Source organism: Pelobates fuscus, chromosome 2, assembly GCF_036172605.1.
Source record: "Pelobates fuscus isolate aPelFus1 chromosome 2, aPelFus1.pri, whole genome shotgun sequence".
Taxonomy (NCBI): Eukaryota; Metazoa; Chordata; class Amphibia; order Anura; family Pelobatidae; genus Pelobates; species Pelobates fuscus.
This window is the reverse complement of record NC_086318.1, coordinates 51,000,865-51,014,916: the sequence shown is the minus strand read 5'-3', so window position 1 is coordinate 51,014,916 and position 14,052 is coordinate 51,000,865. Positions and strand designations below refer to the sequence as shown.

The window sequence follows — 14,052 nt, the reverse complement described above, 5'->3', positions numbered from 1 at the left end:
TAGTGGGTCTTACAGCCCTCCGCTGCATCGATTTTGAAAACGTATGCAGTGACTTACTATCGGATAAGAACGGTCAAAAAGGTCACTTTTCCCTACTTGTCTTCAATGTATCTGCTCCTTTCCCACTGCAGATCACAAATCCTTCCTGAAATGCTCAATTTCATGAATATCCTGCTTTCAGTTTACTATTAGATTCTTAGTTAACCTGTAAGATTTTTTTGCTCAATTTATCCAGCAATGTGCAATATAGGGGTGCTTTAAAAATGAACAAGAATGTGTGCTCTCTGAATTTATGGGAGTGCAGAGTACATCCTATAAACCTCTGCATAATAATTGTTTATGAGATATATATCTCACAGGTCCCAAGTAGCCTCATATGTGAAAAATATGAATGGGGGTAGTGTGTAAACTAATAGAAAATTCTGAAAGAGGAAATGTATGTTCCAGGGACTTGAAAGACATATGCACATAATACAATTACTTGTACAAGCAGTAGGAATCAAAACTTCACCCTATGACATCACCGGGTGTAAGAATGGGATTAGGACTGTTATTATATTCAGAAAGAGCGGGACAAGACTACACCTTGTACCATAACCAATGTTAGTTTCACAGAGTGTTCATTTAAAACTTCAGTGGCTCTGAAAAGCTTTCTTTGATCAGTTACATTTTGTAAATAAGGTTAAATATATAAATTATAGACAAGACAAGAAGAACAGGGTGCAATGAAAAACATATCTGTTCATTCAAAGAGAAACAAATATCTGTGCTGAAATTCTGATCAAATAAAATAAATAAAAACGTAAGCTCCTTTTTGTGGATTATGTGAAAACAATGAACTGGAAAATCAAATATATAAAGAAGCATTAAATGTGACAGCCAGTGGGGGAAGACATAAAAAAGTTTAAAATAGGAATTCGTAAAATTCACGCAAATAGAAAATGGCATAATTTAACCAGCTAAGTGCCTGAAGGACTGAATTAATTGTACATTCCTCTGTGCCATGAAAGGTTCCAATATCCTTAGCACAACAGGCTAAAAATCCCTTAATGCTGGATAAGCATCTTAGATGATAATAAGTTTACATTAGCAAGTATATCCGCCTTGGCCACCCCTTAGGTACTTCAGAGGGAAAAGACGAGGTTAGAGTTTTACTTTCACTAAAGTAGAACAGATTCCAACATAGTTGTTTCCCAGTAAATATAGCTGGTGCCTATAAAAGCAGTAACTTGTGTTTATTCAGATGTATGACAAACTTTGAACGTTACCTTCTGTGGCTGGAAACAAGCTCTCCCCCTCGCTTTTTGTCTCTGCTAGCTTTCCTGTCCTCAAAAGAACCTCGGCAAAGCTCTCCAGTGGTTGGTGTTGGTATTTATCGTACATGGCTTCACTCTGATGGAAGGTGAGAAGCGATGAAAATATTAGCACCTGAGATATGATTTGGTAAGGGTCTTCTATAATAGTTATTAGCTGCATACAGTCCTTTCCTCTCTCGCCTTGACTATTGTAATCTGCTTCTCAGTGGTCTTACGTGTTCCCAACTTGCCCCGTTACAGTCTATAATGAATGCGGCGGCGAGGGTCATCTTCCTGTCCACTCGCAGCTACCACGCCTCCCCCCTTTGACCAGTCCCTACATTGGCTTCCCATATCGGGCTCAATTTAAGATCCTGATACTTGCTTACACATCTCTACACAATAATACTGCTCCAACCTACTTATCCTCACTAATACACAAATTCTTAATCCCTACGCTCTGCCGGAGACCTATGTCTAACCTCTGTTCGTACTCCTACCTCTAATACTTACCTTAAAGACGTCTCTATGGCTGCACCGTTCCTATGGAACACCTTCCCCTCTCTGTTAAACTTTCACCCAACCTCTACTCCTTCAGAAAATATTTGAAAACTTACTTCTTTAGGAAAGCATATCAATTAAACTGTGAACAGCTTTCCCTCCCCGCACCCTGATTCCTCTCCTGAAACGGTCATCTAAACAAAACACTAAGCCCTCAATGAACACTATCCTAGCAACCTGCTCTTCTACCCTACTCTTACCTTTTGTGTCACTATATCCCACCCCTCTAGCATGAAAGCTCATTGAGCAGGTCCCTCAATCCCTCTGTTCCTGTGTGTGTCCAACTCGTCTGGTTAGAAATACGTGTCTGTTAGTCAATCCACTGTACAGCGCTACGGAACTTGTTGGCGCTTTATAAATACTACTACTACTAATAATAATAATGCAGTGATATATGCAAAGGAATATAGAGGTTCAACCAGATGAAAGATTAAACAAAAGGTTCAGTTCACCCTATGTGGTGAGCTGCACTGTGCACTGACATTTTGATGCTAAAATTAAATGATGTTATTGTGAAAGTATTGCAAAAGAAGAGCACTTGTAGGACTTCCATTCAGGCAGCAACAAAGTGACACATTTCAGTCCTCGAGAAAGAACACAGATGAAGCCTGCAATGATCAGCAATAATGGGGCTATGCTATGATGCTGGACTACAACACTTAAGATGCTCTGAAAGCAAATGGCTGGCAGAGAACCATAGAAATTGTAGCCCAACAAACATCTTAGGGTTTGTGGACCTACACCGCTGCATGTCAACCTTTTATTAGACTAGCCCCATCATATTGATAAGGTGCATTTCATTTCAGCAACACGGATATTGCTTGTGGTTTAGACAGTGTCTGCCTGGGTTCTGAATCAGCAGAGCTATGAGTTATAGGAGCTGCAGCAGTCTACAGTGTGTAGGTACTTTTTTGGATGCAAGCTGGTCTAATTAACCATCAGGGTTGTATTACTCATAATGGTGGTAACAAAGGAATTTGTCGGCAGTTTGGATCTTGACTGCCCTCGTCGGCTGGTTCAGTCTGATATGCAAATGGTATAGATTGACTCTGTAATGGCTCAAGTAAGCAAAAACTATTCTGAGATCTGAGCAGGGACAAAAAAAAAAGGCAATTTATTGAGCTTCTCTAAGCTTCTGTCGATCCTCAGAGTTCTCATATTCTCTGATAGCTTTGAAACATAGGAATTTGACCTGCAGTCTCTTAGGTCACATATATACATATGCACCTGAATCCACAAACTGTGCAGAAGATCTATTCACAAGGAACGTTAGAGGTGACCCTCTGGCTCTAACAAAATAAAAAAAATATTAGCAAATAACTGTGCTATAGAGCCATAAAGGATATCACCGTCCCAAAGGCTTATAACAACCCACTAACACGTCTGTACCTACTAAATAAGATACACAGACACACACACACAGGACAGACACAAAGAAAATGTTAAGATAAAGAAACTGTTTCTAACAGGAGAAATAAAACCTGCTTCATTGTATTATTTTAAGTAGGTGATAATATGATTGAAGGAAGCAAGCATGAGTAGACAAAAAGTTCAATTAATTGAACCTTAAGATCCTCTTGAAGACATTTAACGATGTTACCTAAATCAGGAGTAGTAAAGGCATTTCCCTTAGTTTGCGTAATACCTATTGCACTTACTTTAGCAATAAATGGATTGACAATTAAAGATTCATAAAAAGGATGGCAGCCCTGCTTATCCATTACAGAATTATTTCCCGCTGTGCTCTTTGCGGTGCTGCTGGTTTCCTGAGCCTGCACCGAAAAAAAAACAAAAAAAACGGAAACCAAACGGTTAGATTGCGGTTATACACTTATTCACTCTATGTTTATTTATGATTATGGCCTACAATTCCATTTTAGAGAACATTTAAGTGTGTCGTTTAAAATAGTTACTTTAAATAATAACGCATTATCTGGAGTTAGAGAGCAGTACGTGGCGTGAGTAATGAGGAATGATCACAGCCTCTTAACCATTAATCAATCGGTTCCACACTAACAAAATGCATTTCCAGGAGACGCGATGAACAAAGTAAGGATACTTTGACAGCCATGCATGTACAATGGCAGCCTCAACTAGCTTATTATAACTTTCAAGGTATAAAATAATGAGAACACGCTACAGGGTCACAGGAAAACACTATGTGTTCAAAATCGCTTGCTTATAAGCTTTAATGTTGGAATTAGATCCCTTTATGTGAGGGGGAAGTAGTGATTACAAAAATGAAATTATACAGCATTATATATATATATATATATATATATATATATATATATATATATATATATATATATACAGTAAACTAATCTCAATTCCATCTCCAGAGTCCCATCTGTTTCAGGTGATTTATTAATGGGATGTTTAACCTTGTCCTCTGTCGGCTATCATTTGATTATGTTCCACATAATTGTTTGCCAGTCAACATCAGGCAAAGCATCAAGGCAGATATGATTTCCACAAGGTCTGATAAGATATTTGCTAGCTACCTCTAGTACACAATGAATTAACACAGACTAAAACACATTTTGTAAAGACACGTTCAGTGTTCTTTGCTAAAGTGAGAATTCAAATTCAAATTTAAAAAGTCACAAGCCAGTGGGGCGGGCGAGGCAATTTGGGGGTTATTATGTTCGAAAACGGTTTAACCTCTTGAGGTAAGAGTGCCTTCAGGGGCTTCCTGGAACCATAACAACTTTATTTAGGTGAAGTGGTTTTGGTGCCTGGAGTGTCCCATTAAGGCCAAAGTAACTGAATTGTAAAAAGTATCCAGGTCAACTATGTTTGGCAATGTTAGTCTAAAATTTGAAATTCACTTTAAATTCACTTAGACTCCCCGACAGTTCTCACATTGGTAAATAACCCTGATTGTGTACGTTAGCCCTGCCTCCACTTTTTTTTTTACATTGTCTTCTATATACATAGAAAAAGGGACACTAGACTATAAAAAAGAGCAACAAAGAGATTTGGGTCATACAGAAGATCATTTGAGAGGTACGCAAACTTTCCTTTTGCTTAGGCTATACAGGGGTTTATAAAGCATCTAGATCTAACACTAGTAATACACACTATCTAAAAAGAAAAATATACATGCTATTTTTTGCTTATTTGCAACGTACATGAAAAATAAAGTCATCATAAATACATGAAAATAAGGTCTCATATTTTATGACAGATGCTTCATATGAGATATTAAGCAAGTTGTTTATATAATAGATAAATATAGGTTGTATTTTTGTCTCCCTCTGTTCTATATCTTTCATATCCTCTTCTGTATGAGCTTTTTATGCCATTAGTACATCTAGACCAATGATTCCCGATTCAGTACACATGCACCTCTAACCCTCTAACAGTCCATTACTCCTTGGTCTGAAAAGATTTGGAATGTTCACTCACCATGTAATTGGGTGAGAGGTGGCCAACAAGGGACACTTCAAAATATTTAGAGCTACAATATGTATCAGTTGATATGTTACAATCGGTTCCTTACATTTAGAGGACGAAGATAAGTTAGTGACCTTTTCCACCACTGTCCATCACTGACTGCATGCAACACAGCTTTAGTAGTCATGGTTGTGTTAGTGAGGACTTTCATGGTCGTAGCTGTTGTTCGATGCAATAAATCCGGAGACTGGACAGATGAAGCCTTAGCAGACATAGAAAAGACAAAACAGTAAGAACACTCAAAAACATGCAGTTAACATTTTCCTTCAAACCAAGGTAATGCAAAATTTCAAAATTTAACAAATGCTTTTTTTTTGTGATATAATTGAGATTTATTCTCCTGTGCTAATATCCATCACCTTAGCATCATGATTTTAAAAAATTTAACTCAATTACTTCTTGAAAGAGCCTGGAAGAATTAGAATATGAACCTCAGAAATATAAATGTTTTATGTAGTATTAACACATTGAGGTATATCAAATCTTTCTTCCTTTATATCTATATATCAATGGCCTTTACGTTAGTGCATTTTATTATACATACTGACAGCGTAAGCATCCAAAATAAAGGATGAACAAAGAATTAAGTTTACATGAACCGTCACTGTATTTTCTAGTAATGGCAGAATAAAGGATTATGTAGTAAAACCAAATCCAAGTTGGAGTCCCCCCTCATTTATTTCAAAATATGTTTGTAGATGATGTTAGAAGTGTGCAGCCCCCTACACACTTTTTAAGTTTATCTGTTTGCTGAAATCTCCAGGATGTGCAGCTTCTGCAGTTAACTCAGGCCAGACTATGAAGCAGGTGGCCCCTACCAGCCAGTAAGTAAGTACTGGATACGAAGTTCGGCACTCCAGAGCAGTTCCATTCATCACCAAGTATGTGAATGGAACCGATACTCCTATACACATTGTTATTAGCTCACTGATATCTTACAGATATCTCCATTTCAATTTTACCAATGAAGTTAAAGGCACAAAGGGGTCACAGTGGCTCAGGCTCTTCTACAGAAATCAATGAAGCAATCGGTCAAAGGCAATGGTCCCTTATATAGCTAACACCAGCCACCCAAGTACTAGAACAGGCATGCGACATCTGTGATCGAGGGGGTGAGTTTACACCTGCATATCTATATATACCTGTCATTTAACAGTATGAAAGACCCCTGGAAAACAGCGTAGCGTCATACCCAATACTAGCAAGGAATTGGTCTCTATGAACCTTTCATACGAGGGCTTCAATTACAACTTAATTTAAAGCATTTATTCTTCTGTAAAGCCCAGGATAAAGAAAAAAATAAATAAATAAAATTGAACAACACTGAATATGTCACAATAATTGTGTTGTAGGGTTATTTCTTGTTTAAAAGTATCATCCATGTAAATTGCACCTTACGTTGGTTTTGGTTGCATTTCTAGTTTTTGATTCGGTTATTATATGACTGCTAATCGAAGGTACTACTAAGGTCTGTGCTTCTGCTTGTATAGCTCTTGTAGATGTCAGTCATTAAATTGGTAAATCTCATTTAACTTGTGAGCACTTTATAAATAAATGGTACGTGTTAATCAAACTGAGGAGCAGACGTTGCACATGTGATGGTTTATAGATTGTCTGTCGTTTTCTATATTACTCATGCGTGAACATGAACCTGAAGGGTCATTAACCTGGCAGTGTTTTAGAAAATCTTCAATTAACATGTTATCAGTCAATTAACTCTGCATGTCTCTAAATAAATGTAAGCTTGGATGACTTTAGATTGATAGATCAAAAAAAATTACAACTGTATTCACTGGATAGCTCCCACATGGTGTGAGCAGTAAAAATACTCTAGTTCACCACTCACCATTCTCGCTCACTCCCGCTCCCTATATCCTCCTTTGCCCACACTAGCTCACTCCAGAATAACACACGTCTCATCATCACTCAAGAACAGTAGCATGCTCATTCTAGTTCCACTCGTGTCTAGCTCCTGATCCCAACTAAAGCCTGCAACGCCTGATCATCATAGTACCTCCAGCTCCCCTCACTTCCTATAACCTACACATATTGATCATGCTAACTCCAGCACTTTACACCCATATAACCTAATTATTATTATTATTATGATCTACACAAGCAACTTCCTAGAAATACACTTCAAAAATAAATATATAAAGCAGTTAACACTGGATAGATTTTTACTGTATACTTCTATCAATATCTTAAAAGAAGAAAACTTCATCAGCTGAAAAATGTACTGAAATGAACAGACTAAGAATCGTACCTCACAGTAGTAGTTAAGGTGCAAAGAGACTTTAGACTCTTGCATCAAACTGTATCAAGGAACACCTTAAAGGGACACTATAGTCACCAGAACAACTACAGCTTATTGGATTTGTTCTTGTGAGTATAATCATTCCCTTCAGGCTTTTTGCTGTAAACACTGTCTTTTCAGAGAAAATGCAGTGTTTATATTACAGCTTAGTGATAACTTCACTGGTCACTCCTCAGATGGCTGTTAGAGATCCTTCATGGGTCATGGCTGCCTAAAATGCACCCACACATTCAGTATCTCCTCCCTCTGCATGCAGACACCGAACTTTCCTCATAAAGATTCATTGATTCAATTCATCTCTATGAAGAGATGCTGATTGGCCAGGGCTGTGTTTGAATCATGCTGGCTCACTGCCTCTTTGTCAGTCTCAGCCAATCCTATGGGGAAGCATTGTGATTGGATCAGGCTACCACTTCTGATGATATCAGCAGACTGCTTGTTTTTCTGAGACAAACAGCATGCAGAGTTACAGCTTCAGGCTTGAATACAGTAAGATTTTGCTATATTTATGGAGGCATGAGGGCCCAGGGGGGCTAGATGGTGGTTTTAACATTATAGGGTCAGGAATACGTTTGTGTTCCTGACCCTATAGTGATCCTTTAAGCACAGTCACCCTGCTGAGGTTAGGCTTAGGATTAATTCCATACAAGCCCTTCCACTTTGGACCACACTAATAGACAGAAAGTGCCTGTCTACGCCCCCGGCGCTCTCAGTCTAGCAACAATAGCTAAGAGTAGATGGCTTCTGAGGTTGCATTTATCTAATTTTAAGACCTGCTAAGGAACAGAATGATTGTTTTGTCCTGATATGTAAAATCATAGAATTCAAAGAAGACATACTTCTTTTTCTCATTAATGCATGTATATTTATTTTATACAGTACTGTATATGAATAATACAGTTTGATTGTGAAGAATTGTGATTATACCATAAGCTGAATTTATGTTTACAGCACTTAGCATTCTGTTTGTAATTTTCTGACAATCATGAAAACATTTTAAATGTTACATTTTGCCCTTGCCTTCTAAAAAAGAAACCATGCACATTTATATTCACATATGACATTATTTTAACACTTGTTTTCTTGTAGGTGGCAAGTGGTAATTTTATTGTATTATGATATTCTGCCTTCATGTCGTATAGATATAACTTAGCTGAAGCCATGAGTTATACTCATAAAATTAGAGATGGGGGAAGTGAATCATGCAGCATCAAGAGAGGATCACAATGCCCCCCTCGCCCCTCTCTAAAAACCCAAATCAAATACATTTCACAAGGTCCTTCTGCATACCCTGCACAAAGTTAATAAAATATATAAAAAAAACAAAAAAACAACAAAATGTGTGGTCTCGCACAATAGCAATGTGACATAGTATATATCCATCCAGCTGCAAACAAACTGCCCAACACTCTGGAGGTCTGCCCTGGTTTTTATTGCTATTGGCTTGATATTCCAGTCATTTAACATCTAGATCATTGCTTTCTCTTCTATGAAGCATAGGCAGTAAATAAAATGCTGCAGATTGTACACAGGCTGATGATACAGAGGAATCTCTAAAAATCCCAGATGAGCTGAGGAACTCTTGAAAACAGCAGTCTATAGATGTACAGAAGAGATAAAAGACAGCACAGAGCAGTTGGAGGGAAGCATAAGAAACCTAAAAGATTTGAGCAATAGTTCTGTGCTTGACAGAGTTCACACATGCATGAACACACAGAGCTGGAACCTTTGTTGGGAAAATGTGACACCACCGGCACCATGCAAGCCATTGCTACGGAGTTCTGCAGAGCCATCTCCCAGTGTAGAAACATTTGCTGAAGGCTCATTTCAGCGAAATTTCTATGGCCCATTCTGCAGGAATGAAACTGATACAACATCCTGCAAAAAATATCTATATATCTATACGCATGTGTGTGAATTATTGGGCAGAAAAGTCAAAAATCATTTAAGGATCATTTTAATGAGAAATGTCCTAGTCTTTTCCTTTCATCCATTATAAATTAAATAGGTGGGTGGATCAACCCTTCGATTGTCACATTGTGATTACAATAACAGTGAATGTGAGGGCACCATAAGCAATACATAAGGTTATCAAAACATTTTGAGGGTTTTAGCCCTTAAGGCCCAGTCTGCCACCTTGACATAGGGTACCTCTGATGGAAAAGGTGGAGGAATATGCAGAGATATGTAGGGATGTCCTCTGAAGCTTGCATTCCTCCTCTGCTCTACGCATTTCACCCAGCAATTTTAAGTACTTCCTCAGGAGCTGTTGTTAGTCTGTCCAGATGCTCTCCCTTTTTATTTCCACTCTTTTCATTTCCTATCTATATGAGCCTACAGCAACTTTAGCCAAAAAATGTTAGTATTCTTTTCCAAAGATTAACGGAAACAACACTGTTTCTTAAACGATAATCTGGCCACTCAATAAAGGAAAACAAAGGCACATCCGTTTTAAAAGTAGGAGAGAAAGAGTTGCAATGAGCATTTCCTGCAGAAGACATATATTGATTTGCATTGCCATTTGTCACAGATTAACAGTGTAAGAGTATGAAGGACAGATCATTAATCTGGTACATTTGTAGTTTTGTTCATTTAGATCACTATTGATCTAATAAGGAGAGGCAACTTGTAAAACTGTATAGTATGTCAAAGTGACACAAACTTGGAAGCTTTCACCGTGGGACGGAAATCAAAACATGGTCTATTGCATTCCTATCCGTACTGGAGGTATGTATCGAGAGTTATTTATTATCCTGTCAAAACATGACATTTTACAAAGTAAGGGAAATGTATTGTCACTATACAGGCTCTTACAAATGCCTTTTGTAAATTAAAGTAGACATGTTGTCTAACAAAACTTTAGACAAATAGAGCAGGCAGAGTGTCCGCGTTTTGCGTTAAAACGTTTAACTTATTCTTGTGTTTGAGAAATACAGTGAGGGAAAAAGTATTTAAACCCTTGCTGATTTTGAATGTTTGCCCACTGACAAAGAAATGATCAGTCTCTCATTTTAATGGTAGGTGTATTTTAACAGTGAGAGACAGAATAACAAAAAAACAAATCCAAAAAACGCATGTCGAAAAAGTTATAAATTGATTTGCATGTCAATGAGTGAAATAAGTGAAATAAGAGTGAAATAAGTATTTGACCCCTTCACTTAGTGGCAAAACCCTTGGTTCACTTAGTTCACCCTTGGTTCACCCCTTCACTTAGTTGGCAAACAGAGGTCAGACATTTCTTGTAGTTGGCCACCAGGTTTGCACACATCTCAGGAGGGATTTTTTTCCCACTCCTCTTTGCAGATCCTCTCCAAGTCATTAAGGTTTTGAGGCAGACGTTTGGCAACTTGAACCTTCAGATCCCTCCACAGATTTTTTTATGGGATTAAGGTCTGGAGACTAGCTAGGCCACTACAGGACCTAATGTGTTTCTTCTTGAGCGACTACTTTGTTGCCTTGGCTGTATGTTTTGGGTCAATGTCATGCTGAAATACCCATTCACGACCCATTTTCAATGCCCTGGATAAGGTAAGGAGGTTCTCAACCAAGATTTGACAGTACATAGCCTCGTCCATCGTCCCTTTGATGTGGTGCAGTTGTCCTGTCCCGTTAGTAGAAAAACACCCCCAAAACACAATGTTTTCATCTCCATGTTTGACGGTGGGTATGGTGTTCTTGTGGTCATAGGCAGCATTCCTCTTCCAAACACGGCGAGTTGAGTTGATGCCAAAGAGCTCGATTTTGGTCTCATCTAACCACAACACTTTCACCCAGTTCTCCTCTGAATCATTCAGATTTTCATTGGCAAGCTTCAGACGGGCTTGTACATGGGCTTTCTTGAGCAGGGGGACCTTGCAGGTGCTGCAGGATTTCAGTCCTTCACGGCATAGTGTGTTACCAATTGTTTTCTTGGCGACTATGGTTCCAGCTGCTTTGAGATCATTAACAGGATCCTCTTGTGTAGTTTTGGGCTGATTCCTCAATGTTCTCATGATCATTGAAACTCCATGAGGTGAGATCTTGCGCAGAGCACCAGACCAAGGGAGACTGACAATTATTTTGTGTTTTTTCCATTTGCGAATAATCACACCAACTGTTGTCACCTTGCCTGGTAGCCCATTCCAGCCTTGTGTAGGTCTACAATCTTGTCCCTGACATCCTTGAACCACTCTTTGGTCTTGGCCATGGTGGAGAGTTTGGAATCTGATTAATTGCTTCTGTGGGCAGGTGTCTTTTATACAGATAGCGAGCTGAGATTAGGAGTACTCCCTTTAAGAGAGTGCTCCTAATCTCAGCTTGTTACCTGTATAAAAGACACCTGGGAGCAAGAAATCTTGTTGATTGATAGGGTCAGACAAAAAGCAACTTCCACCTAACTCTTGAACCCCTGAACCGATCTGGGTGATTTTTTTAGTATGTTGTTCCCCCAGATCGGGGCTATCATGGGATATATGTTTTATGAGGTTCCAATATGTTTTTGGGGTGTTTCCAAAAATGTGTAAAAACATGTATTTTTCGTGTGGAGATAATTGAATTGATACCGTAATTAACTCAATTATCTCCCAAACAGAGGGAAGGGATTGTGTACAGTATCTGGGAGTGTCTGAATGTAAACTACTGTTTTTATTGGTTTGTTGATTTTATGTCCTGTGCCCCACAAGGTCCACCTGGGCGGTAACCTTGTAGGGAAACTTGTATAAAATACCAGTATGCTCCATTAAACCTTCAGTTCTTACTTTACCCTCAATCTAGAGTCTTGTCTCTTATTGGGGGAAACTGTTATAAAGCTATCACACTAGCTCTTGTAAAAGCATCTCTACTTGGATGACTGCTGGGAATGCTGTAATACCCCTCACACTCGGGAGAAGGACACCCTCTGGCGGTGGAAACCCCTCTACTCATAGGTGGTAACCGCTACAATAATCGAGTCTAGCACATTCCGGGTTTCAAATATGAACATTTGACAGTTTAACTTTCTAGGCCTATGTCTCCACACCTCCCAAAAGCCCAGAATGTTGGCAAGAAGAAAAAACACATTTATAGTTCTTTGTCTCACTATCGCAGGCTTTCTCTCGGGTGCCCCATCTCTTGGAAATAGAAAAGGCATGTCCACAATATGTGCAGCACAAGCACATAATTCGAGTGTTGAACAGCACACTGTGCATGGGCTATTCTAAGTGGAGCTGGTCAGTGAGGTTGTCTAACAGCTTTCTCTGCAAGCACAATAGGCTGGTAAGCCCCCTTTTCAGGTGGGACCCACAACGTTTATCAGACGGGCACTGAGTCATTGCGCACTGCTGCTGACCTTCCCCAAGACCATCCTGTATTCATATCTCTCAACGTGTCGAATTTTCAAACATTCTTGCAGCTCATCAATTGCTGTAATTTGTTCTTGTAACATTATAAAATCCTTTGGTATTGTATTTGGTTTCTGCTTAAATGTATTTTTAAAAGTGCATCCTCAAAAAATAAATAAAAAAAGATTGACTATATTTATCTGTAATGACTCAAAGACAGATAAATACAGATGAACAAATAGACAGACCAATAACTTACTTCTGCTTACTATAATCTGTGATAACTTTTCACATGTTCGGTATGAAAGGTATTTAAAATTACAGTGTTAGTAAAGCAAGCAGGAGTTAGAATCGGCTTGAGTGTCCAGCAGCGAACAGAATGTCTATAATTTGTGTGCTTACAAGATCAGAAAATGTGAAGGACAACAAAGGGGAAATGAGAAAGATAAACACTTAGAAGAAACAAAACGTGAAAAAAATAGTATTGTATTGACAGTGAGAGCGAGATCTCACATAACGTACACAACTCTGTCCAAACAGAAACTAATTAAGAAAAAAGGGGAGATTTGTCATTATAGTGTATGTTTGCTCCTTGTGTCCTGCCTATAACTTTAACTATTTGTGTAATAGATCTGTGTACCCCAGTCTGGATGTATGGTGCAATGGAAACTTAAATACTATTTGGCAACGAGAAAAAAAACATCCAAAGGAGACTACACCAGAACAACAGGCTGGATGGACGTAAGCTAGTTTAACATTAGTACAGCTACCATTAAGAAGACCCACAGCAGCTATTCATCCAGTCTCTAACGGCTTTGGCTTCTGCTCTAACTCTCGGTTATCTTGACGGTTTTCATGATCAATTGCCATGGCTTTCACCATAAATACCAGCGCCCAGTGTAATCCATCTAACCAGAATCCACACCAACATAACTGACAATATTTCCAATAATAATAGTATAGGTTCTACATTTGATTCCTGAGCCAGAGAGGGTCGAAAGTCTTTATGTGACTGATTATTCTTCAGAGTGGAGCTTAGAGTGTTAAAGCATCAACAACTTTAGCTCAATGAAGCAGTTTCAGTGTATAGAGCATGCCACTGCAGTCTCACTGCTCTACTCTC

At 38.6% G+C, this 14,052-nt stretch overlaps 1 protein-coding gene across 1 annotated transcript in view; it reads right to left on the bottom strand.

Moving 5' to 3' along the window:
* NBAS (NBAS subunit of NRZ tethering complex) overlaps nucleotides 1-14,052 on the bottom strand; it is a 676,063-nt gene that overhangs the window by 402,007 nt on the left and 260,004 nt on the right. Inside the window, exons 36-38 of the mRNA XM_063442147.1 lie at nucleotides 5,362-5,517; nucleotides 3,515-3,628; nucleotides 1,269-1,392 (exon numbers count right to left, since the gene is read on the bottom strand). Coding sequence (XP_063298217.1) covers nucleotides 1,269-1,392; nucleotides 3,515-3,628; nucleotides 5,362-5,517 — 394 coding nt within the window. The remainder of the gene's footprint in view (nucleotides 1-1,268; nucleotides 1,393-3,514; nucleotides 3,629-5,361; nucleotides 5,518-14,052) is intronic.